Genomic DNA, 27908 nt, shown 5'->3' on the forward strand with positions numbered 1-27908 from the left:
GGTAAGTGGCAGAAAAGATAATCCCTAAACTGTCATTTTAGAGTTAGTGATGAGGAAAGAGGAATTTAGTGGGGCTACTTATGTCAAGAGAATGTATTAGTAAATAGATGACTGGATATGAGGAAATCTTACGAGCATAATGCTTTTTCTCCCTCTGGACTTCCCAGTGAAGGGAACCAGATATGACTGGCTGGTCTAGCTCTCACTGCCTGCTTCATGGACCAGACCAGCCTCCTCACGATGCTCCAGGCCAGAGGCCAGAGGATGGCTTCTACCTAGCGGTTGAGGCAACCATTTATCCTACTACCCACTCCACAGGTCTACAGAGGTTTTATTATTAGCATCAGAGACACCTGTGCAAATCTGGAAAATACTTCTTGGGGAGAGTGAACCAAGGAGAAAATGTACATAATGTTGCATTATGTACTTTAAAAAGCAACTTAAGAACATTTGGTCCTCTTCCATGTTCTTAAAGGAATAAAAAACCTTTCTTTGGATTTTACTTACTCCTTTTAATAGTTATATTAGCCATTATTCTTTCCCTTTGGTTAATTCACAATCTGACTACTAGAATATTCTTGTAGGGGAAATTGATTGAGGCTGGTGGCCTTCCCTACATGTCATCATTTTACAGGTCTTCCTATACATGATTCAATTTCTTGGTTTCTACCTTCACTGATTTCCCCATTTCAGCTAATTTATCTTTCCCTTTCTCTTAGCATGCTAGTGTACTTCCTTATTGCCTTCTGGTTGAAAAACAAGCCCCCTATCAAGATACCTACTCAGAATCCCAAGAAAGTTCATGTTGGATTTTCTGGCTTCTGAATTTTTAACTATTACACAATCTATTTATTATAAACTTAGGTTGTGTTCAGCATGTGTTCCTAGTAGACTTCTGAGGCAAAAAAAAAAAAAAAAAAGTAAACACCATTACACATAAAAATGATGATTTTAGGAGCAGGCTTTTGAGTAGACTGTAGGAGGAAAAATGTGACCAAAACAGAACATAGATTTCTATGGGAGAGATGGAGAACATTTTCCATGATTTCCTAATAAACAAAATATCACAGATGTCTAGGACAAAAGTTAACATGAAGCAAGAACAGTTTAAATTTCTTTTATGTAACAGGCATGTGGGTACATGCTAATCTGCAAAATAAAGAGAGTTTTGTGTTTGCTCATAAAGATTTTGTTTCATGGATATTGTTTATTTGTAGAGTAGAATAAAAGAGGATTTTAATAAAAAGAAGTTTTAAAATCAAAGGATATAGTCATAATTATTTAGGAGTGGTTTTGGAAAGGATTGATAGCGTTTCAGAAGTCCTAAGTCCATGAAGAAGAAAAGGGTAAATTCATATAAAAGGAGCTGTGAGAAGCAGCAAGGTTCTTCTTTTGGACAGTAGTTTGCCTGTTTCAACCACACCCATCAGGCTGCATATCTGAATGAGTCATCCAGTCTCCTACACTCCTGGGGAGGTGGGTGCATTTTGCTTTTTAACTTAAATTTTGCTTTTTGAAACTATTTAAAATTCTAGATTTAACTCTAAAGGTTTGGTTGGAATCAATTCAGGGGGAATTTTAGTTATGGATTGTGGCAGGCAGCTTTTGACATGGCTCTCAATGATCCCATTCTCCTGGCATCCATGCCCTTGAATGTGGGCTGGATCTAGTGACTGGTTCCTAATGAACAGAATATGGCAAAAGTGATCAGTTGTCACTTCAGTGGTTAAGTTACAGAAGATTGTGACTTGAGTCTCATTAGTACTTTCTCTCTTGCTGACATGTTCTCCTGCCCTTCACTTGCTTACTCTAATGAAGAAGGCTGCCATGTTGTAAGATGCTCTTTGGAGAGGTGTATGTGGCAAGGTACTGAAGGAGGAAAAGAGGCAAGAAGTGAAAATCCTGCCAACAACTATTAGTGAGTGAGCTAGGAAGTGGATCCTTCAGGTCAAGCCTGAAGACAGCTGCAGCCTTGGGAAAGACCCAAAGCCCAAGGACTCAGCTCAGCCATACCTTGATTCCTTACCTAGAGAAACTGTGAGGTAATAAATGTCTGTTGTTTTAAACTGCTACATTTTAGGGTAATTTTTTAGATGGCAACAGATAGCTGGCTCATAATCTCCTTATATGATGGGTAATAATGCATAAGCTCAGAAAAGACTGATTGCTTTGGCTGTAAGCATAGTTTGAGACTGAGGCTGAAAAAAAAAAATCCCAAAATGTGAAATGAACAAGCTCCTAGACTTTAAACAGATTGTTCTTTGCTGAAAGGTACTCAAGTTCCCCGATGACAGCAGAAAATCAATTTGAAATCAAGGAAATAATAATGAGCCTATAACGTTTAGTGTTACCACCTTTACATTTTAAAGGAGTTTAATGAATGCAAAAAGTATATGTACATACCAAAATAAAAATAACTCCTTTCTAAGCTAGGATTGAAATGGAGTCCTGGGCTGTGGCATGAATCATAATAATTACCCAAGGCATTGCCCAGGGAAAGGACTCCAGTGATCCAGTTTTTAAAACTTCAGTGATTTAGTCCAGACTTCTTTTAGCAAACAACCAGCACAAGGTGTGAAACTGTTTTGTCAATAAAGATTCAGGTTCTTAGAACTGTCTGCTTTTTGTTTCTGAGTCATTAATGCTATTATAATCACAGAATGCACCACATTCTTCCCAGTGCAGATTTTAACTTGTTCTGGTATGCTTTCCTGATAAACCATTTGAAAGACAAAGAACTACTATCAACAAAAACAGCTGAAATTCCAGGCATGTATCAATCAAGAACCATATAGGTTTGTAATCTAGACAAAGTTCGCTCTCTCTGTCTCTCTCTCTGTCTCTCTCTGTCTCTCTCTGTCTCTCTCTCTCTCTCCCCCCTAAAATTATATTGAATAAGAGGTCGAAAGGACAACTCATTTTACACAGCTGAGAAACCGGAGGCCCAGAGAGATTAACTGGCTTCAAAGGGTCAGACTCACTTAAGGGATGACGCAGATAGGAACCTTTGTCTCTTGCTGAGTTTCATGGGGTTTCTACCACTCTTTGCTGCCAAGGACTAATTTCTGGGATCCTCCTGAGCACTCAAGCACTAAAAACATTCCACTACATGAGAAAATTCTATTAATTAAGAAGAAAGGGAAATATCTATGTATCACAGCTGTAGCTATTACAATGGAATTTATATCAGAGAAACTGAGTATGTAACCAGAGGAGAAAAATATATTTTGGGGAAAAATACTACATGTAAATCTAATTATATCCAAATTATACCACATTTTGCTAAATGCAGAAAATAGAGAATGAGGAATCACTAGACCTATCAGCTTCTTGTCGGGAAGAACAAACTGTGAGCTACTAGGAGATGGGCTCTGTATGTATCAACAAACTCAGGGAGATTGTTAGAAATGTGGAATCTTGGGCCTCGGTCAGACCTACTGATTCAGAATCTTCATTTTAAGAGGACCCCCAGAATATATGCATGTTCATTAAAGTTTGAGAAGCACTGGTTTATCATACAGAATATATAGGAGATTCCCCAAAACATATTAGTCAAATGAATCCCAATGTAAAATACTCCCATAGCCAATTTTGTAAAAAACAGAAAAACTGATTTATTCAGGTGTCACTTTTTCTTTTTCCTTCATCAGTTTTCTTAGAGAAAAAAATGCATTTATGCATACATACATAGGTGGAAAGTTGGTCATTACAATACCATTTTATGAGATACTGCAGTAGAACCTATTTTCGATTGGTACAGTCTTATGCTTGCTCAATATCTTGTACTCTCCTATCTTGCTCATTTTTTATCTTTCTTCCTGTTCCATTCTACATCTTTCTTTTCCCTGCCTCTCATTCCTTTTACAGCTTGTGTTCCCATCTCTCAGGGTAAGAATTGGTTCCTGGAAGAGAAAGATAGGGCTCAGCTGTTTGCTCTACTTTGCGTTTTTCTCCACAAATGTGTGAATACAGCCTTGGCCTCTACCCTAACAGGTATTCACTGCATTTTTGTTTTTCCTTAGATGGTTGATCTTTATACAGAGTGATGTGTAGTGATGGTAGGTGGTGTTGAGGAGAGAGTGTCACTGTTACTTGAGTCACTCAGCAGAGGAGTCAGGGAAGTCCCATAGCTGGCTTCACAGTTTCATCCTAATAACATGTGGTATATATACTTAAAATCAATCAATGGGCAAGCAACATTTATATAGTGAATTTTTAGTGATGGCAGTTACCCAGTTGTGATCTTTGTAGTTAAGAGGTTCACCTAACTGTAACGGAGAAGAGGGAAAATGGTGTGGTCTTTCTGCTGAGTTAGTTGACATAACAGTGATGTGTCATTAGAATAATGTTTAAATGCAGCTCTCCAAATCAACTGCAAAGACTAGGTCTGAATTTGAATGTACACTGATTGATTCTTCTTTTTCTAATTCGAGATCTACACTGAGAAATAGGCAGACCCATTGCTTTTAGTTAGTTTTGTTCACTTCTTAAGACCTTTCTTGATTTTTTTAAGTTCATGAGAAAATAGAAAAAATATTCATATTTAATCAAATAATTCATGTAACCTTCCTTTTTGCGGATTTTCTTATTTTTCTCTTGTCATTATAAACTGTTCCCTGAAGATGAGACCAGGGAACTGTGTGTTTTACAAAAAAATATACAGTTAAAACCACTTGGTAATAGATTCATAATACATTTGGTAATATGTAATTCTGCCTACTCCTGACTTTGATATTATGGTCATATTTTCCAACAGTTCTTTAAAACTCCTCATCAGAACCCCAATACTGCTTGTGGCCAAGTTTTTACAATGACAACTAAATAGCCCAAGCTCTTTTTCTAATAGAGTGATATTCTCATAGTCTATTTGGGGTATTAACCACACGTAATAGCTTGTTTTATTGGAAACTATTGTTCTGGCATGTTTACACAATCAATTTTTCTGTTTAAAACTGAAAAATCAATGAGAAGATTTTTTAGTTTACTTAGAGTTGATTTCTAATTTACAATGGCTTTGCTATTGAACATTTTTTTGAATGAGCTATTTCAACAAATACTCTTCCTTGGTTTTTCAGAACAATCATTACCTGCTTGAATTGCACCACAATTAAATTTACTTCTTTTACTTAGCTTCTATTTTATCATTAGCTTTTTTTTTTTTTCATTCACTAAAGAAGGGAGGTCATGCAGTTGAAGTTCAGAACAAAACCTTGCATCTTTGCCAGACTGTTTGGGAGGACTCTTTTCTCTGGTTACCTCCCTGGATTAGGGTTCTTCTGATACACTAGGTTGTGAACTATTTTTACAAAAAGTGCCCACAGTTTTTACTGGGAAAGTTTAATTAATCATGAATGACTAGAATTTTCTGCTTTGCTTGTTCAGTGGCATTTTATTCTGGGCTATCTCCTGACTGTATAATTTACTGAACTCTAAAGAATAAAAGAGCTTGGGGACTCAATATAAGTCCCAAATAAGTTATTTTCTAATCCAATCTATGATGGTGTACCTAAAAAGTTTTGTTAAAAATTTAGTTGCTCATTATAGATTACAAAGATGGGTCAGGATGGAATCCAGATGAATCTCTAAGCAATATTAGTAAAAAAAAAAAAAAAATGGCCAGGATGCTGCAGAAGTTTTAAGGCAAGAGAGTGTTAGAGATTATGCCTTAATACTTGTACTTCTATTTTGTGGACCCTTTCTATATTCCATCTAACAAAGTTTTGTTGATTTAATTGTGTAGTAGCTGTCCAAGGTGCTCTATTCTCTTGTGACAGGTAGAATTTAGAAAGCAGTTTCTAGTGTGGATTTTATGAGAATAATGAGATGGGAACTGTGTTCTGAACCATTTTAGAAGCTTTATCGGCTTTGATCAGTTTAATTTTGGTACTTGTTACTTTCCTACCAAAAATAATGGCGCACTCTGTGATTGTGCACCTCTGTATATATGGGCATGAACTTGAGTGGGTATACTGGTATGTGTGCGTGCACATGTGTGAGTATAAATAGTTGGAATAAACTAAATCTAGGCAAGAATGGGTGTATTTAGCTTGCATAGACAGGTTTCTAAGGTGTCTTTTAACAAGTTCCTTTGGAATCTCCTTTCCTATTTTAGATGAGGTATATCTAATATCACAAATTGCTCAGGTGAGAACATGGATAAGGAGAGAAAAGAATCTTACACAACAGTGACTCTAAAGATCTTAATTACAGAAAGTAGTAATTAGAAAAAAGTTCACTGGTGGGTTTTGCAAAGTCGAATGATGCCGATATCTAAATTGCTCACATATTTTAGGAGAACGATTCAAGTTGATCTAATTCTCTAAGGAGGCTCTTGAAATCAACAATTTGAAAGTTTCAATAGCAGACTCTGAAAAACAGACATATACTGCTCTTTCTAATTTTGGTGTATTAAAAGATATTGAGATATTTAAGTTTTTCAGTGAATAGTAAAACTGTCAACAGCAATGTAATGGCATGCTCGTTTTGTGAATGCACGTATGAGAGGAGGACTTGCTACAAAGTATTTCACAAGTGAAATCCAACCAATCACTGTTGAACAAAAATTCTGCCTTAGTATGGATTGTGATAGACCTGGTCTCCAGGGTGGACACCCAATCAAAGCACATACCTAGGTCAGAGTACATACCGGAGTTGTACATACCTGGAGTTGTTTCCCATTTTGGATTGTGTTTCACACCTGAACTCAAAGAAGTAGGATTAGATTCCTTGCAGCACCCACAGATCCTTAGAGTGCAAAACTTATTTCACTACCCTGGAGCTTTTTGAGATTTAACTATATATGCACAAAGGTAGTTCCAATTTCCGTCATAATTCTCACTTTAGCTGAGCTTACATAAAGCTATACACATAGCTCTTAATGGTTTTCTCTAGTTCCATTCCCTACAGTTCAAGTATAAGCTAGTTATCAGCTCTCAAGGGGTCTTCAGTAAGCTGATTTCTTTTTCTTGGGCCCCTGGGGTCTAAGGATTTCATTCTCCCTTCTTTAGCAATTCCGCTCTTCCTACTTGGGACTAGCTCAGAATTGAGCTTCTTTAAGTCACCTACATCCAACTTTCCTGGATTCTACCCTTTAGCATTTGAACAAAGTAGATTTAAAAAGGATAATTTCTGTCCTGCAATAGAGGGAAATGCCCAATATAGACTGTTCTGATCCCTTCTTCCTTTCTTACTCTTATTGTGTAGAGCTTTAAGTGTCTTGCGTTTCTTCATAATATCAGAGAGCTCACATAAATATTTACCAGCCTTATGATTATTCCACTTCAAATGTCATAAATATTAACATTTCCCCAATTCAACTGTATCATCATTATTCACCATTAGAATTTTAGGGAGGATATAATTGACACAGAGATTCATTAAATGGCTTGCCAGAGAGTTAACAGATTTTAAGTATTTCCAATGACTAGTCTTGCTCTAGGAATAACAGCAACCTGTTTATTCACCAATGTTTATGAAAAACCTAACAATTCAAGATGTAAAAAATAGACTTTATAGCTCTTCTTTCAAGTGGCTTAAGCTTCAAATGGGAAAAATATCTAAGCCTTCCAAAATTAATGAAAAATTTGAAAACATATAGTTGGGAAATATACTTTATATCCATATGGTACTCTATGGCTGATTTTCAAGGGTAGTTTTAGGGCTCAGAGTGAACGTTAAGCCTGCATTCTCTGATGATTAAAAACCACTAATTTATTCATGTTCTGGCTGAGTGGCTCAGTTGGTTGCAGTGTCACCAAAAGGTCTGGGGAGAGTTTGATTCCCAATCAAAGCACATACCTAGGTCAGAGCATGTGATAGGCAACAAATTTATGTCTCTCTCCCTTCCTCTTTCTCTAAAATCAATAAACATATTCTTGGCTGAGGATAAAAAACACACACAAACCATTCATTTATTTAAACATACATACATATACATAGACACACCAAACATTTGTTTAGTGCCTATTCATTAATAAGTAAAATGGGACACAATTTGAGAAAATATTTAGACAGAGCTGGAACACCCTAGTATTTTTGTTGGGGAGAGTTACTGAAGATGGAACTGGTAATAGATGTTTTCTGTGCAGTGGCTCCGTATCATGTATACTCTCTGATTCTGTCTCCCTCACCTACCCCACCCCTGCTTTGTTAGCATTCCTATGAGCAGCACACTGCTTCTGGGGGACTTTCCTGGGAAACCATTATTAAGACATAAGGAACTTGGACACAATGCTGCTTTGTGTTGTTCTGCTTGGCTACACGATGGTTACTTCCTCTGCTATTTGGACCTGAGTTTCCTCATCAGACCTTCCAATTTCCCCTTATCAACCTATCCTAAATGGGCCATTCCAGGGAGGAACCAGACTCTTGTTCTTGACCACATTTCTGGGGACATGTGTGGGTTTTTTTTCTGTCCAAATATGGATTTTAGTAAATTGTAAAGCGACCTGTGTCACACACTACATTTACTTCTCTTTTTTGGCAATTTGCCATGTACTTCTTGTGATGTACTATGTCTTTATTAAACTGTTTGTTTCTTTTATTGTTATTTGCTAACTCATGGGTCAATGATGCAAAGTTCCGTAAGGATTATGACTACTCCTTCTTTCTACTTTGATTCTATCAAAGTGCCTTGCAACAGAAAGTGGTTCTCAAGCTTGATCAAATTTATTGAACACTAACTGAATGGTTTTGTGTTCTGTTTGATCAACTTCACTTGCAGTATTGCCTGGTTACCCTTGACTAGTACAGATGAACAATTATTTGAAAGGTAGTTCAAGTTTTAGAATTTGAATTAGCCCCAATCTCAAATTTTTAGCCTATTTAGTACACATTTACATAACATTGATTCACTATGTCTCCCTTCTTTTAATCTGTGGTCATATGAAATTGATGGCAATAAGCCATCCATGCTGCTGCCAGTAACCTAGCACTCAGCTTTCCTTTCATGTAATTTCTTCATTTCTTTATTAAATGTTTACAAATCATTTATGTTCAAGCTGAAAGCCTGCAATTGTGGGTAAATGCTTGCAATGATAGCTGTTTTCTTCTGCCAATATTTGAATGCAGTTTTCTTGATCAGTTTTATTTTTGAGTGCGCAATTTGCAGTTACCTCCTGGAAAACGAAGAAGGCTAATGAATTTCAGATGTGGCGTGAATTACTTATTTGTACATTCATGCAAAATCAAACACATTTGGGGCAAATTTTGTTTACTCTGGTTTCAAAGAATAAAATTGTGCCAGTAATTCAACAAGTGCAAAGGCAATCTTTACAAATGGGGCAACTGTTGATTTCAGAGAAGAGAGTCAGAGACTTTCTGTTGGAGAAAGAAATAATGAGCTAGTACCAGTGCACATTCCTGAAGTCACCCAGGCTTACAATTCTACTGTCATCTGCTCTTTTTGTTTCTATGAGGAGAAGGAAATTCATTTCACAGATTGTTAACTAATTTTAACAAGAATCTTCTTATCTTTGGTGGGAAGTAAATCTTTGATTAAGTTTAAGTTGAAAAGATACTTATGTGAATATTCTTCTAGTATCTGATGATATTCATAGAGTCTAAATAGAATGGGATGTCAGCTGTGCATCCAAAAGATGCTTTAAACACAGTCAGAGTCAACCTCCTCTTTTGTGACTCATGAACTGAAACTCCAAACAGCATTGCCTCATCTCACAAGTTTATGTCATGAGCATAAACAGTCTGCCTATGGAGGTTATGGGCATCTCTTAACACCAATCATATTACCATACCCATAACATAACTTAGAGTTTTACCTACTGACAATTTAAGGGCAGTTATAGTATTTCACATTTGCAGGTTTTATAGAGAAGTGTTAAGATCTCGTTTTCTTTCTTTGCCTTTTCCTCTAGGTTGCACTTATTATGTCTTTGGTTTAGGGATAGTAGAGTCCTAACAGATTCAGTAGGTCTGATGGGGCCCAGGATTTTTGCACTTATAAGTTACCGGATGATGCTTCTAGTTTGAGATCACACTTTGGGAATCATTGAGTTAGGTGGTTATATGGAATAGTCTTTCGTGGAAGAGTGATCACACTGATCTCTTCCATTCTTCCATCTCAAATAGCTGTCACTCATTTTTTATGAAGGAATTTTAAGGATACTTTCTGACGTGCACGAATCAGATTCCTATACATACCGTTCACAAATGTAGATTAAAAATGAGTCTTAAGTTAATTAAAAAATCAATGACTACAGTATTTGGTAAATTATGAAACATTGCTAGATTTTTCAGGAGGAAATCAATCATTTCTATCCCACTGCATCAGCTTATTTAAAAAGGAATCAAGCTTTCCCTATAAACTTAACTCCTATCTATTGATGGGCTTTAGAGAATTTTCAGGTATTCAAAGGTAATTAACAACTAAAAACAACAAAGAACTGTAAGCAGGCTAAATACACATTTTACTTTCTGCTTGAAGTATTTATTTTCTGTTAATATCATAATTGACTTGATTATAGTGTTCCTTCTGCAAAATATCTGTTTTCTGAGATCAAAGCTCTTTGGGAGGAGGCTGTATAATGATATGTAACAAAAATTAAACATTTCCTCACAAACTAACAAAAGCAACCAGAGATTCTAATGACATTAGTGAGGATCAACAAAAGGGTAGCATTTGGAAGTTGTTTGGCAATGACAATGCAAGGTATGCTGAGCCAATTGATTGCACTATAATTTACAAATCCTCTTCTGGATATGAGATCACTGAAGTTTCAAATGAAAGAAGTAAAAAAAAGATGTTCCTAGCATCCGAGAATCTGTATGTGCTAGTTCAAGTTTCTCTTTTTTAAAGTGGATATATAGACAATAACTCTTTTTTCAAAATAGTACTTTAGTTATCCTTATGTTTTATGAAGAAATGTGTGGAAGATAATAGATGGTCCCCAAGAGGTAGTTTTTTAACCATGAGTATCATTTTTTGTTCCTTTAGGCTTTATAAAAGCCATTTTTTTTTCCTTTTTAGGTTTTTAATTGCTTCTGTGTCATAGATGATAAAAATAAGAACAAAATAAAATAATTGAAAACATAGCTAAAATTTTAAAAAGTAAACATTTGGGAACAAAACTTTATAATTGAAGCATGATATTTAATTGTGTGGTAAAATTTTCCCTGCAGTAATGTGGTAAGATGAGCTAACTGCTGTCTGACATGTATCTAAGTGTGTAGGTACTGATGTCTAGGTATCCTACACATGTGATCTAGAACAATGTGGAAACAGCTCATGGATAGATTGGCAAGTAGGAAAAGAAAGGCTCTGTCCAGGTACATAAAAATAAATGAGATTTAATTTTTGAAAGTTTAAAACAAACTTCAAAAAACAGTCCCATTGGACAAACAATACCTTAACCTAAACAAAAAAAAGGCTGTAATATTGGGACTTTCTTACTCTTGTCTGTGAAGTACAGGAGATTTGATTATTGGGAGGTGTGCTGGGGTGATCAACTATCCCATTTGCTCAGAACTGAGGCATTTCCAGGGTTGTGGGGCTTTCTGTTTTTAAAACAGAACAGTCTCGGGTAGACAGGGATGGTTGGAAACTCTATGGTATGTTTTCACATTTTTCACCTTATATAATACAAGCCAGGAACTGCATTCTGGATTTGGCTCCATAATCTTCATTAAGCATTTGTAGTGAGTTCTTTTTTTAAAAAAATATTTTTATTGATTTCAGAGAAGAGGAGAGAGGAAACATCAGTGATGAAAGAGAATCATTGATCAGCTGCCTCCTGCACACCACCCACTGGGGGTCAAGCCTGCAACCCAGGCATGTGCTCTGACCAGGAATCAAACAGTGACCTCCTGGTTCATAGGTTGATGCTCAACCACTGAGTGACACTGGCTGGGCAAGTTCATTTTTTGATGGAGCAGTTTGTTTAGCAGGTTAGTAATGATACCTATAAATCCTCAATGAGTTTAGTAGTTGATTAATTACTAGTTATACAAAATATCCTATGTTTAATTTTTCAAAAGTTCAATTATGTGAACAAATTCCTTCAAATTGGGCAATCGATGTCTTCTCTTGTCAGTTCCAAAATGCTTTTTTTCCCTACAAGAATGGGACTCTTAGAAAGTTGTATATGATTAAAAATCCTTTTTCAACTTAAACTAGTGATTTCTAACTCCATCTCCTTTGAGGAAGATTACATAGAAACTATGCACTTAAGATGTAGAAAAATAAAGTGAGTCATCAAAGGTCCAACTCTCTTTTGGAGGAGATGAATATCATTTGAGGCAGATGATAGCACATGGAGAAACTATTAATTTATAAAATTTTATTTATACAAGACTCCAGGTATGTAACAATGAAATGATCTTCAAGTAATTATAGAGCTGCCACCTGTCATTTGAAATTAGAATAGTTTCCCCAGCATTATCATTAATTGACAAAAATTACATGAAAAAAACCCTGTTCATATGAATTGATATTCGGATGTTATGTTGCATTTTAAACCCCTTGTTTTTGCATAAAATTTAAAAATTCTGGAAAAATTTAAGAAAAGGAATAAAAGGAACATGTTTTCCCAAAATATTAAAACATAGACAGCTGGCTAAATATATATTTATAAAATAGAATGTATTTAAAAATATCTGGTGCTATTTAAATTGTTAGGTCCACCTATGATTGGTAATAGTGCATTCAAAGGCACAATTGACTTTAACGCTGAAACAGTACAGATTTCAGCCATTATATAAAGATGTCTTCAGCTTTAAGTTATGTAATGATAAATTGTACCTGTTGAAAATATATGTGGAAAAAGAAGTAATTTTAATACAAATATGACTCATCTGCAGGCATTCACTTATTCTAATCCAGCGACCATGGTAAATGTATTTGGATTACTGGGCATAAGTACACATCATTTATAAGGGAGTGGAGATATTTATTAAAACAGAAGGCTCCTCAAACTCCACAATGATGTCAGTACTAGAGGTCCACATTATTGTTTTAAGCAGAGATCCCCACTATTTCACATCGGTTATAAAACATTATTTTGTGTTGCTGGCCTGAAGTGAGAATGTAATACATCTGTAGGCAATTAGAAGAAGCTGGACTGCATGCTTGATTAGCTCAATAATAAACGAGCATAAGTGTGACTCGACTTGTTAGTCAGATTCCCTAGACAGATTATCCTGTTGTTATCATATGAAATAACCCCTTTTTATCAACAATTAAGTAAATCTACATTTGTGGGCACTCTGTAAAATCTGTGAGGTTGGAAAATCCAACTTAAGTTGTAAGTCAGCCAAAAACCTTTTAACCCTGCTTCCAATTATACAGATCTCCCCCACCCCAATTGGGATCTCCCCCAATCCCAAGTTGCAGAAATTGGTTGAATTATGCAGAATAGTTTGGGAAATAACCTATGTACAATCAATAAGTATATATATAACATCTACCATAAGAAAGACATTTAATAGTTTTAGCTTATCACTATACAAATTTCCTAAAGAAGTAAGAATTATAAATGTTTTAATATGTGAAAAGTAACTTTGTAAGATAGCCTAAATCTTTTTAAAAATATGTTTTCATTAATTTCAGAGAGGAGGGGAGAGGGAAAGAGAGATAGAAACATTAATGATGAGAGAGACTCATTGATTGGCTGCCTCCTGCATGCCCCCTACTGAGGATTGAGCATGCAACCTGGGCATGTGCCCTGACCTGGAATTGAACTATAACCTCCTGGTTCATGGTTTGATGCTCAACCACTGGGCCACACTGGTTGGAATAGGCTAGATTTTTTTAAAGAAATATCTCATTTTTATTATTCACATGTTATTATACAGTTTCTACTGTAACCAATGAATGTTGCAAGTTCTAAATATATTTTATTCTAGAACTTATTCATTTGGTTATAGGTATCATTTTTTAATTCAACCACAATTGTCAATGATGGACTATAAACTACTTTAGGAAATAGCCCTTCATTTATTTGTGTGTTTTTTTTTTCTCCTAAGTACCAGTGAAATATACATCTGAAGTATAAAAAATAATTCAGCATATAAAAGTCATACTGAAAATGTTTCAGAAAAACATTTCAGTTTCAGGGAAAATATCACCAAACCTTCTAACATAATAATATATTTCAATAACAAGTAAAATTGGTACCTTAAATAGACGCAGGTATTTTTTAAATCAATATTCACTCAAACACACACACACACACACACACACACACACACACACACACACACAACCTCATGAGGTTATCTCCTTGACATAATCCTAAATATCAGAATATTAAGCAGATGCTGAGGCATTCATCATCAATATTGGAATTCTGACTCATGACAGTAACACAAAACAGATGTTCATATGATGGGCTCTCTGAAAAGTGACACTATTACAGCTCTTGTTGTGGGGTACTTAAAACTTGAACACAAAATATCTATATATATAAAACCCTAATATGCAAATAGACCAAATGGTGGAACAACTGAACAACCAAACAACTGGTTGCTATGATGTGCACTGACCACCAGGGGTGTGCACATGGAACATGGCGGGTGTCAGCAGCTGGTGGCAGAGCGCGGAACATGGCAGGCATCGGCTGCAGTGGGATGGTGGATCAGGTGAGCGAGGGCGCCAGACCAAGGCAGGGTGCTGGTCACTGTCATCGGGGTGAGCCTCTGGTGGTTACTAAAAATTCTTTGTTCCTGAGTGCCGCGGTCCCACCAGGCACTTGCACCTGCTGCCGGCGCCATCCCCGCTTGCACCTGCTGCCGACGCCCGAGCTGCCACTGACACCCACTGCCAGCGCCCAATGCCAGCCCTGATCGCTCGGCGCCAACAGCAGGTGCGAGCGGCAGCTACTGCCTCCTGATCACCCCTTAGGGCTTCTCCACCTCCCCCTGCTCCTGAGGGGCGATCAGGGCCAGCAGCCACCACTCGCACCTACTGCCGGAGACAGCACAACTCGCACCCGCTTCTGGCGCTGGAGCCGCCACTCGCACCCATTGCTGGCACCAGCCCCAATTGCTCCTTGCCATCAGCGGGTGCAAGCAGGGCAGGCACTGGCAGTGCGTGGGAGCAGAGGTGGTGGGAATGGGGCTGCGGTAGACAGGAGACTGGGGTGGGGGAGGCTGAGGTGGGAGGGGCCAGGCAGGGGCGCAGAGGATGGGCCGAGACTTGCCCCTGTGCCCACCGCAGCCTCACTGCACACAGTTCCTTTCAAGGTGCACGAATTTGTGCACTGGGCCCCTAGTAAAATAATAAAAGTCAGAACATGATAGATTTCCTTACTTCATTTATAAGCCATTTAAAATTTACTACCTTTTATATAGGAGATAAAACTCAACACTGATGAATGAGGGGCAGCATCCCAGGAGACCAGAAGATGCTTTTTTCACTTAATGAGGCAATTAGGTGATCCCAATTGAACTCCTCAGTGTTGAGGGAGGAAGGTGCTCTCTTCCTCACTCGTGAGTAGGTAGAAGGTAAGAACTCCTGGCCCTTTCCATTGACCAATGTGTACCTGGCATTTATGGTGTAATAGGAGGTCTACTCAGTCAGCCCTGCAATGAAAAAGTAGTCTGGGACTCCTGTGGCCTATCTCAGTAACACAATCTCCACATCAAGCAGATCTGAAAGGGTTTGTCAAGTAGGAAGAGGGAAACAGAATTCCTTAGCACAGTCCAGTTAGCTACTATCCTATGTGTCTTCAAAGCCCAAGATTCTTATTGCTTTGCTAGCATGAGTCTACAGCTGTTTCTAGAATACACAGTGATGTGTCCTCTTTGTGACAATAAACAGAAAAACCCAGGCAGATGGTGCCATTTCATATGTGAAATGTGTTCAAATGAGAGCTTTAAAAGACATGTGAGTATGAGTGGGGGAGATGGTACTGAGAAGCAGGAACCCCATTTCTTTATCCTATCTAATAATAGAGTAACATGTAAATTACCATCACTCTGCTACGCCCACGATTGGGCGGCGGGAGGCTGGGGGGCGGGACTCGGGGTGGCCTATCTGGCCATTGAGAGGCACGGATCCGCTGCCACTGAGGGGGGCTACCCTGCTGTTGAGAGGCGCAGGGGGCGGGACTCCCGCCCCCTATGCCTCTCAACGGCCAGATCTGCGGCCGCGGCCATTGAGGGGGCCTGCCGCGGACACCCAGCTGCGCCTTTCAATGGCAGGGTAGCCAGGTGTCTGCGGCAGCCCCCCTCAGCGGCCGTTGAGAGGCGCAGGGGGCGGGAGTCCCGCCCCCTGCGCCTCTCAACAGCAGGGTAGCCCCCCTCAGCGGCCGTGGACCATCAAAAGTGGGGGAGCTGGGTGCCTATCTGCTCTGGCACCAGGCCTTTCAGAAGCCTCCTCTGAGCCGGAGGCTTCTGAAAGGCCTGGTGCACCAGCGGACAGGCACCCAGCTCCACCGCGAAAAGCAAAAGCGTGTAGGGGAACCTACACGTGCATGATTCAATCATGCCCTGGGCCTCTAGTTCTATTATAAGGAAAAAATGTCAGTGGCAAGTTCAATGAAAAGAAAACTTGAGAACCCAAAGGGGGATATTTACTAGTATGGAATAGCTTGACAGAGCAATTCCCATGGATAACCTGACTGCTCCTTCTGACAGCTGTAACTCTGGCCCTGTCTGCCGGGTCTTAAGGCTGGCTCTGCACTCATCATCTGTGTGACCCCAGGTTTTCAAGCTTGACTGCATGCTGGAACCACATGAGGAGCTTTAAAAAATACTGATGCCTGAGATTGTTATTGAATTGGACTAGGGTGTGACTTGAACGTAGAGGCTTTAAAGGCTCCCAAGTGACTCTAAATATGTGCGGCTAAGGTTGAGAACAACTGGTGACCTCTCTGAGTCCTCATTTGTAAAATGACGACTATGCGGGCAGCAACTACCTTTTAGGATTATTGCAGGCGAAGCATTTAGCACAATGTCTGGCACATGTGAGAAGCTGTCAAAAATGTGTGATTATTATTTTCACCACGTGGTGCACTTGGGCAAGAACCTATTTGTTAGTAAAAGAAGTCATGCTTACCTTGGCAGATGTTATGCTCACTCTGCTCATAGCCTGTTGCACACTGGATCCTGTGAGAAGGGTTGGAGGGAATGCGCTGAGGGTCAGCTGGGTTCCGCCGGATAACGAAGTTATTTCGGCCAGTCTGCACTTCTGGACCTGCAACTGCAGCAGCACTGGCAACATAACCAGTCCCAGGCACCACTCCACTGGATGCCATGCCACTGGCTGCTACACCCCCAGCTGCACTCGAGGTTGCGACTGCATTTGCAGCTGCACCCACAGTTTCGGCTGCTGGTGTTTCTTGCTGAGGTTGTTCATTATTGACAATAATCTGGGCTGTTTTAGGAAGGCAGAGGTATCCTCCATAGTGGTTGACGCATTTCATTCCACCTTTGCAGGCATCTGGGACAATGTCACATTCATCAATATCTGCAGTGAATAATAAAATAAGTCAGGAGTCTTCTTAGGGGGAAAACTGAACATATACATATATGCTCATATATTTTTTGGTATAATACAAATAGTACAGAAAGAGTAGCATGAGATGAAGAGTGACACAGAAAGCTATGTTCAGATGGGAAGTCTTTGAAGTTGGCTCACCTTTGCACTGCTGTCTTACAGGATCCCACTCATATCCATCTGTGCATTGCTGTGAAGAAAACATCAAGATGGGGCCAGGAGACAGTTAGTTGGTGTATCCAGTCCCTAGGAAGTCACTCTAAAAGTTTCATTCTTATGGCAACAATCTTTGCACTGGCTTCCTAGATAGATGAGGAGATGGGTAGTTTAATATTCTCTAGCTTTTCTTTCTTTTTTTATTTTTAAAGACAAATCTGTGCATTGTCCTGCTTGAGGCATCCCTTCCCAATCATCAGCTGCCTAACTCTACTGTTGTGTTTGGTATAATCACCCATGACCATCTTCTTGGAATTCTTCCCTGTCTTGATACTAATTTCCAATCTCCCTGACTGCTCTGGTCTTTTTTACTTTATTTGCTTCTTCTTCCACATTGTAAATTTTACCAAAAAAAACCCCACAACCAACTGAGTTCTTTTTTTCAGCCCTTGACTCTCCTCTTCTTTCCCTCTCCAAATCCTCTTAGAGCATTCCAGCACCTGGCTTTCCTTATCATTCCCATTCAGCTGGGTTCAGAGCCTTCCTCTCACACCCTGGCCTGCCTCCTAGTTGCAGCTTCCACAGGTCCTCTGGTTCACTCACTGAACCTTCTATTAAGTACCTTCTCGCACCATCCTAGTCCCTGGGAATGCAAAGATCATGAAGCCCTTTTCCCTGTCCTCAAGCAGCTCATAGGCCAGAAGAGGAGAAAGACAAGTTGGAACAAGATGTTAGGTGCCATGACACAACTATGCATGTAGGTAGGAGTGGTGGACTCTGCCCAGGGATATGGTGGGCACAACAGGATGGAAGGAAAGGCTCTGTGAGGGAGGCCACAAGTGAATGGGGACTTATAAGAGTAAAACTGGTAAAGAGGGGATGGAGCTTCAAGTAGTCTTGGGTGGGTGGGTGGGGATAAGGTTAGAGAGGTAGACAGGGCCAAATCTGGGAAACCTTTCTTTGGGACAGACAGGAACTGAATTCTTACTGATGGTCAGTGAATCTCAAACTGTATTATGGTTAAGAATCCCCAAGGTGCTGGTTCCAACCAAAAGATCAGATTCTGGTAGGAGGCCTGGAATCTGACTTCCTAACAAGCATCCCATATGACTCTGATACAGATAATCTAGGTGCTACTTCTATTTTATTTTACTTTTTATTGAATTTATTGGGGGTGATATTGGTTAAAAAATTATATCAGTTTCATGTGTACAATTCGATAATACATCATGTATACGTTGTATATTGTATTGTGTGTTCACCACCTCAAGTCAAGTCTCCTATCATGGTTTATTCCTCCTTTACCCTCTATTACCTCCATCTACCCCTCTTTTCCTCAGGTAGTCACCATACTGTTGTCTGTCTATGCGTTTTTTTGCTTTTTGCTTAATCCCTTCACCTTTTCCCCCCTCTCCTCAACCTCCTCCCCTCTAACAGCTGTCAGTCTGTTCTTTGCATCTCTGAGTTTGTTTCTATTTTGTTTGTTAGTTTATTTTGTTCATTAGATTTCACATGTAAGTGAAATCATATGGTATCTGTCTTTCTCTGACTGGCTTATTTCACTTAGCAGAGGCTATTTCTTGAGAAAAGAAAGATGCGTCAGGAAGTATTGAGAAAAATTATAGTAAACAAAAAAATAAATTCTTTTAATAGAGCTGAGAGTTGCTTATGCACACAACAGATGCTTGGCAAGTAAATAGCTGAATGGAGACAGACAGGTCAATGTAGATATTTTACTGATATCTGAAACTTAGCGGGGTAAACATTAAATTTACTTTATCTCCTAAACTCATTTTTCCCAGTTTCCCAAACACTGTTCAAGCAAGGCACTACCACCATTCTTAGGAACCAGGATTACAATTTTGACATCAATATTGACTTTTCAAATGATTTTCCTTTAAGTTCTGCTGACTTTGTGTCCATTTCTGTATTTACCAATTAGTATAAGCCTTCCTGGCCTCATGAGTAGGCAAGGCTCCTTAACAGGTCTCCATATCTCTACATGGTGCACAACAGCCTCCATGGCAATCTTTCTTGCTCTCTTGGTTATGTTGTTACTCCATCTAAGAGATCACAGTGGTCTACAGACCTTTCATCTCTCATTATTATCATCTCCAGGTTCTCCCTACTACCCAGCTCCAGGCCATCTGACCTGGTCACCTCTTGGAATTGTCTTGGTTGTTTACACTTCTAGACTTTGATTATGCCAATTTCTTTTCTTCCTGATTCAGGTGCCTCTTCAGCCTTTCTGGATTAATCCAAAGTCATTACTTCCTTCAAGAGTCAGCACAGAGTTCTATCTCCTCCAATATTCCACCACTCACATTAATTACCTCCTTGCTTTTCTATTGCTTTAGCAACTTGTATAACCTGTATAATAATATTATTTGTACTTGCTTAGGAACTTTGTGGTTTTTAACAGTATCTTCCCAGGGTAAATTCCCTGAGGTTAAGGTGTGAATTTTCTTAGTAAACAAATAAACTTAAATTCTTTTGATAGTAATGAGAACTGCTTATGCACTTAGCAGATACTTGGTGAGTAACTAACTGAATGCATCCTATCTTTAATATGGAGGGGGGATGCTATCTTGTGGATATGTGCCCATCCTTCTGAAAAGTACCTCTTTCAAGCCATGCAAAATGATAGTTCATTTAAATAATCTGTATGCTAATAGAAAAGATTTCAGTTTGCTATAGATATTTAGTTCCAGTACCTTTAATATGGATTTACTATTATACAAGCCTAGAGTGGATTTAGCTAACCACTTGCTGGCTGTGTAGCCTTAAGCAAATGAGATACTCTCTCAGATCTTCAGTTCTACTCTCAGCAAAGGGAAGATGATGCCACTTACCTTATACTTTTCTGTGAGAATGAAAGGAGATAATGTCTCCACCGTGGGATACTTAAAAAATAGTTACATCTTATTCTTCAACCACTAATCATTAGGCATACACAATTCAAAAGAGAATAGATCTAATCTTAGCACAAAAAGGATGACATATCTAGGAAATCTGTTGTCATAATAGTGAGCCCTAGTGTGTAATCTTAAAACAATTGTGTTTAATCCACAGGGAATTTTCTCTGCTAACAATGAATAAGATTTAGTGATTAGCAAAGGGGAGAGAGTATAAAACAAGAAATTATAAAAGCTATAAAATCTTTTATTAGATGAATGTAAAAGTGGGTAGCTAATTTAATGTTAGCTCCCTAACTTAAACTAAGAAGGTTTAATTTAGCCTGCATAACAAAACATTTTCAGTAGAAGATAAACAACACATGTATTCATTTCTCTTGCTTTATTTATCTTCAGCAGAGGAAGCAAATTACATTTACCATTAGGTTAACAAAATATTTATATTAAACCCTATTTGATTGATAGTTGATTTGAACAACAACAAGGAACATTTGCCAGATGAATACTATCATTCTAGGGATAATATGGTACCAAAAAAGTGATATAATGTTTATTATCAGTAATTGACATTAGCTCACTTTTAAAAAGTTTATTTAAAAAAAATTCACATTCTTCTAAGTAGGATTACTTAATTTTAAATTGAAAACAAGTAAAAAAATGTGTTTTTCATATTTTTACTCAGGACAAATGCCATTTGCCTCACAACACTGATTAAAGAGTAAAGAACACAAAACAGAGGTGCAAACTCACCAGAAGTGAGGTAAGTACCGCCCTCTGTTTTCACCACATCCACTCTTGGCAGTGGGAGAGGTCAGATGATATTTTCAATATTTTAGTAAACATTAGTTATGCATACCCATGCAATTAACTAATTAATCAGATATTATCTGGAAATATCAGATATGCTAATTAGAAAATGCAAAATCAAATTTCACACAATGCATTTCAAAACCACTTGAGCTAATTCCACATCCTGGTAACACATGAAGTTTATCGCAAGGGCATTTATATGTTATACTATAAATGAATATCAGCCTTTATAAAGTCAATAAAGGCCGCTTACCTAAGAACATAAATCACTTGTACAAATGAGGCAAAGTGCTTTTCTGATGTTTATTGATTTTGACTAAAGTCTTCCTCTGCCAGTTTTGGTTTCATCTGCATGCATGTAGGAATCCTGGTTTTCCAATTCCTGACACCCATTAATTTATTGAACCATGTAGCTTACTTTGGTTTTCATTTTAAAATGGTTCTCTCTCTCTCTCTCTCTCTCTCTCTCTCTCTCTCTCTCTCTCTCTCTCTCTCTGCCTTACACAGATCATTAATTACATCTTAGTCCCTATCTCAATTGGTAATCTAAATGAACTTTAGAAAGGACCACCTGCAATTTACAAGGAATCAAACGTGAACCATGCTAAGGCATAGTTTATTACCCTCTCTGAGTGCAGTCCACATACACTGGCAAGAGTGGATAAAGTCTCCCTTGTGTCACAGAATCCTGCTTGAACAGCACTTATCTCAAATTCCATCACCCCTTACCGTGTATGTAATGGTTTCCTCAGTGTCCTGTGACTTGACCAGCGCCAGAGTCAGCATAGTTAGGAAAATGGCTTTCAACATCGTGAATCTCAAAGAAAACACAGGACAAAGAGATGCTTAGTATCAGTTGAGGGGTAAGGAACAAAACTTTAGCTGTGAGGTAACAAGCAAGGAAGGAGGGCTGGGAAAAGCTGAGGCTCCATGATACCCAACTTCAATCTACTTTCTCAACTCCCCACCCCCTCCTCAACCTTCCAGTGGCCAAAGGAGGCACCAAGGACTGTAACAAGGCTGCAGAGTTACATTTCACTCCACTCCATCCGGCTGTGCTAAACATATACAAAGGACACACAGCGTACCTTTGATACTGCACCTACACAACAGGCTCCAGAATGAGGCAAAGGGAAAATAATTGAGGGTAATTAATTGCAAAAGAGGTGGTATTTATTTATTTATTTATTTATTTAACAAGCGTGAAGGTGGGACAGCAAATCTCCTATCCCCTTGAACCTTAAGGCTTTTCCCCATAAGTTCACCTCCAGCTAGTAAAGTTCTTTGCACAGCTCAGTAGAAATACCTGCGAACCAATATGAATTACCTTGGCCTCACACTTAAAACAAAACAAAACACCACAACAAAACTTGGGGCAATCTCTTCCCAGTTCTAGTAGAATACCTGCCCCTCAAGAGCTCCTTCTCACATCCCCCAGCACCAACTCTCAAAGTGGTATTTCCACGCCGTTCTCTGCGCGCGGCTTTGTTTAAAAGCGCCAGGTTGTGCGGAGGAGCGTCTGCTTCCCTTGTGTCTCGCTAGTTTCTCGGTCCCCGACACGCTACCTTCAGGACTGGGGCTACCTAAGGCCTGAACCGGGGGACCACACCGAAGCCTGAGTTTCGGGGTGGCGGGCCTGGCGCCTCCAGTGAAGTTGAGGTCCCTTTTCTTAACAGTAGGCTAACAGGCGGCAATCCCTGGAGCTGCTCAGCGCTCCAGTTTTTACCAGCGCCTGTGGAATCCAGGTGCGTCTTAAATCTCTCACATTAGCCCCTGAAAATTTCAAAATCTCGTTTAGGGTCAAAGCCCTGTCTGATGATTGCTGGCGCGCACACACATGCCCATACAAACATGTCACCCTGGTACTGGCACCGGCTGACAAATCGCATTCCCAGACCGCACACCTCCACCTCCCTCTCTGCCTGAGAGATCCTGCAAAGTCTGGGTCAGTTCTCGGGTACACTGCACCCCTCAGGTTATCCCACTTGCTCGCCGGCGCGCAGCCCTGCGGGCACTAGGCGCAATGGTGTGACCCCCGCGTCGGGGGCTCCTACCTGCGCGGCAGCGCTGCGCTCCGGGCCCGGGCAGCGAGGGGAGAGTGCAGGGGAGGGCAGCCCCGTGGGTCTGAACTGGCGAGGTCTGGCAGTGGCTGCAGCGGCAGGAGGAGGAGGAGGAGAAAGGGAGGGAAAGGGGGAGGGCGAAGGGGGGCGGAGGAGAGGGCTGAGGGAGGCGCTTGGGCTGAGCTTAGCACTGCAAGCCAGGCGGGAGAGCGCGCTGCGGGGCTGGGTCAGCACCTCTGGGCCCAGGGCTCTCTCCAGCACCCCACCTATTTTTCCTCCCCAGTTCTCACGGGCCGGAACCCCAGGTGGAAGATGGCACATTTGACATATGGGGTTTGAATCAGCCTTTGTGATGCTCCAGCCTCAGGAGCAATTTCTGGTGCCTGTGGAGGGGGATACTCTCTGGAGGAGAGCTTCTGAGGGTCCTGGAAAATTGCTTACCTACCCCCCCCCCCCCCCCCCAATTCCCAAGTGAATACTAGGAGAGTAAATTAATCCCATTCATAGAACTGATTCTTTTGTCTTTCCTTTCAGATGCTTTTTTTTTGGAGTGGGGGAGGGTCTGTTTCCTCAAATCTAGGAGAGAGTTAATTCATTCATTCAACAAATATTTGTGACCTATTATGTTCCAGGTGTTGGGAATAGGCCAAGTAGAACTCACACTAACAAAAATGTGAGGTGGAGTTTGATTTTGTTTTCTCAAACCTCCTTTTTTATGGGCCCCTTTTCTCAACTACTGCCTTTCTTCTCTCCACTGGCTCATCTGTGGGAGAGCCCCCAGTCCTGGTCATTCCAAGTTGGGCATTGCACTCTCACCTTTCATTCTAATGTGGAATTTCAGGAATCTGGAGGGGAAACAATTTTTTTTTCCTGGCTTCTTCAAATCATACCACACAGATTGCAGTTATCTCTGAAGCCTACGACTCTAAAATCAGATTAATAGTTTGCTTTCAAGGCAGTCATGTCCTCTAAAAAGCAAGCAACCAAATACAATTTCATGAATGAGAGAGACCATGTATAACCTGGAGGTATTAAGAACTTTGACCCAGAGTTGGAGGCAGAGGGAGGGAGGGAGAGGAACAGCTCCTTTTCCTTCCCTGCTGTGGGGAAGGTGGTAGACCCAGGCTGTCAGGTGGAAGCCTCTCTCCTTATCTTTGGAGTATGCAGTGGGTTGCCCAGACTTTGCCAAGTTGGTTGCAAGCCACATGATACTGGGCAAACTCAGAGGAGCTTCATGCCTGAACCTTACTTGAGTATATGCAGTTTTGCTAATAGTACTGAAGATTTTTACTAACAAAATATGAATGTTTGTTTTCCTAGTCATTAATGATCTCCAAACTTTTTTTTTAAATTAGATATTTGACTTTGTACAGTAAAAAGATCTGTCCAGAGAAATTTTATTTTATTTCCTTTTTTAAAATTGTTTAAAGTATTACATATGTTTCCTTTTTCCTTGATTGACCTCCCCCTACCTAGCCACTCCCACCCCCTAGGACAAGCTCCCACCTCCCCAGTGTCTGTGTCCATTGGTTATGCTAATATCCATGCATACAAGTCCTTTGGTTGATTTCCAGCCCCGAATCCCCCAACCTTCTCTCTGAGGTTGGACAGTCTGTTCAGTGTTACCTTGTCTCTGGATCTATTTTTGTCCATCAGTTTATGTTGTTCATTATATTCCATAAATGAGTAAGATCTGTGATATTTATCTCTCTCTGACTGACTTATTTCACTTAGCATAATGCTCTCCAGGTCCATCCACGCTGTTGCAAATGGTACAAGTTCCTTCTTTTTTATAGCAGCGTAGTATTGCATTGTGTAGATGTACCACTGTTTTTGAATCCACTCATCTGTTGATGGGCACTTAGGCTGTTTCCAAATCTTAGCTATTGTAAATTGTGCTGCTATGAACATAGGGGTGCATGTATCCTTTCTGATTGGTGTTTCTGGTTTCTTGGGATATATTCCTAGAAGTGGGATTACTGGGTCAAATGGGAGTTCCATTTTTAACTTTTTGAGGAAACTCCATACTGTTTTCCACAGTGGCTGCACCAGTCTGCATTCCCACCAGCAGTGCAAGAGGGTTCCTTTTTCTCCGCATCCTCTCCAGCACTTGTCCTTTGTTGATTTGTTGATGATAGCCATTCTGACAGGTGTGAGATGGTACCTCTCATTGTTGTTTTGATTTGCATCTCTTGGATGATTAGTGACTTTGAGCAAGTTTTCATATGTCTCTCAGCCTTCTGTATGTCCTCTTTCGAAAAGTGTCTATTTAGGTCCTTGGCCCATTTTTGATTGGATTATTTATCGTCCTTTCGTTAAATTATATGAGTTCCCTGTAAATTTTGGAGATTAAACCCTTATCTGAGATAACATTGGCAAATATGTTCTCCCACGCAGTGGGCTTTCTTGTTGTTTTGTTGATGGTTTCTTTTGCTGTGCAGAAGCTTTTTATTTTGATATAGTCCCATTTGTTTATTTTCTCCTTAGTTTCCATTGCCCTAGGAGCTGTATCAGTAAAGATATTGCTACAACATATGTCTGATATTTTGTTGCCTATGGAGTCTTCTAAGATTTTTATGATTTTCCTGTCTTATATTTGAGTCCTTTAACCATTTTGAGTTTATTTTTGTGTACTAGTATGGTGTAAATTGGTTATCTAGTTTCTTTTTTTTTTTGCATGTATCTGACCAATTTTCCCAGCAACATTTATTGAAAAGATTGTCTTGACTCCATTGTATGCTCTTGCCTCCTTTGTCAAATATTAATTGAGTATAGTGGCTTGGGTTTATTTCTGGGTTCTCTGTTCTGTTCCTTTGGTCTATGTGCCTGTTCTTGTGCCAGTACCAGGCAGTTTTGAGGATCGTGGCTTTGTAATATAGTTTGATATCTAGTATTGCGATCCCTCCAATTTTATTCTTCTTTCTCAGGATTGCTGTGGCTATTCGGGGTCTTTTTTTATTCCCGATGAATTTTTGGAGAGTTTGTTCTAGGTCTGTGAAATATGCTGTTGGTATTTTAATGAGGATTGCATTGAATCTATAAATTGCTTTGGGTAGTATGGACATTTTAATGATGTTGATTCTACCAGTCCATGAACACGGTATGTTCTTCCATTTGTTTATGTCTTCCTCTATCACTTTATCTCTGTAGTTTTCCGAGTATAGGTCTTTTACCTCCTTATTTAAGTTTATTCCTTGGTATCTTAATTTTTTTGGTGCAATGGTAAATGGGATTTTTTTTTTTTTTAGTTTATTTTTCTGTGAGTTCATTATTGGTGTATAAAAAAAGCCATAGATTTCTGGGCTTTAATCTTGTATCCTGCTACATTGCCGAATTCATTTATTAAGTCTAATAGTTTTTTGATGGAGTCTTCGGGGTTTTCCATGTATAATATCATGTCATCTGCAAATAATGACTCTTTTATTTCTGTTGAATTATTTCTACCTATCCTAAACCCTTTCTTCAGAAATAGTGCATTAAAATTCCCAAATTTCTATCTCTAGCCTGCAACTCTTCCCACATACCCAACTGCTGACTTGTTATCTTCATCTGTACACCTACTACACATTTCAAATTGTACAGGTCTGCTGATTCTCACCCTCTTTCCCAGCTTACTCTTCCCAGCTGCTTCACAACCTCAATTAAAAGCAATTACATCTTTCCATTTGCTCAGGTCCAATATCATAGAGTCATCCCTTGATTTCTTTTTATCACACACCCTGCATTCAATTCTTCAGAAAACTCCATTGGCTTCATCTTCAAAATATATCCAGAATTGGACCTCTTCTTATCAATTCTTTTTTAAAAAATTGCTGCGACCTGCACGACTAGGGTTGAGGATCTGAAGGAGGGGCTGATGCACAATTGAAAATGCTATACAAGAAATATGAATTTAGAAGGCATGGGGGCCAGGTGGAGACCTCTCTCTTGGAGAGGCACACCGAAACGTGGCCTTACCCGCTTTTTATTCAGTTTTAGCTACACATCTTGCCCTCAGTAAAGCATGGCAAACAGGTAGCAGACAGACCATCTCTAAGGTCAATAAAGATCAGGAAAAATCAGTAAGGTCCAGTAAACATTTACTTTGAGGCTATTAGATCAGGAAATTGCTTCGAGCCACCACTATCTCAACAGAACAATAGTGCTTGGCGTTAGTCCTGCTAACGCCCAAAGTCCATCGGCCTTCCGCGTTCCTTGGTGCACTCTTATGACAGTATTGGGAAAACGGTGGCTTCTCTCAAAAAAATATCTTTATTGCTTTCAGAGAGGAAAGGGGAGGGAGAGAGAGATAGAAACATCAATGATGAGAGAGAATCATTGATCAGCTGCCTCCTGCATGCCCCACACTGGGGATTGAGCCCGCAACCCAGGCATATACCCTGACCAGAAATCAAACCATGACCTCCTGGTTCATAGATTGACGCTCAACCACTGAGCCACGCCGGTTGGGCTTATCAATTCTTTAGTGAGCACCATGGTCTAAGCCACCACCATCTTCCACTTGGATTATTACAA

General features: G+C 39.6%; 1 protein-coding gene across 1 annotated transcript in view; it reads right to left on the reverse strand.

Moving 5' to 3' along the window:
• The window catches only part of EFEMP1 (EGF containing fibulin extracellular matrix protein 1), a 60645-nt gene extending 37122 nt beyond the window's left edge, over positions 1 to 23523 (reverse strand). The window contains exons 1-4 of the mRNA XM_079792095.1: positions 23388 to 23523; positions 22063 to 22150; positions 17594 to 17642; positions 17012 to 17422 (exon numbers count right to left, since the gene is read on the reverse strand). Coding sequence (XP_079648221.1) covers positions 17012 to 17422; positions 17594 to 17642; positions 22063 to 22143 — 541 coding nt within the window. The 5' untranslated portion in view covers positions 22144 to 22150; positions 23388 to 23523. The remainder of the gene's footprint in view (positions 1 to 17011; positions 17423 to 17593; positions 17643 to 22062; positions 22151 to 23387) is intronic.
• Between the last annotated feature and the right edge of the window lie 4385 nt (positions 23524 to 27908).

The sequence above is a fragment of the Cnephaeus nilssonii genome (assembly GCF_951640355.1).
Source record: "Cnephaeus nilssonii genome assembly, chromosome: 15".
In the NCBI taxonomy this organism is placed as follows: Eukaryota; Metazoa; Chordata; class Mammalia; order Chiroptera; family Vespertilionidae; genus Cnephaeus; species Cnephaeus nilssonii.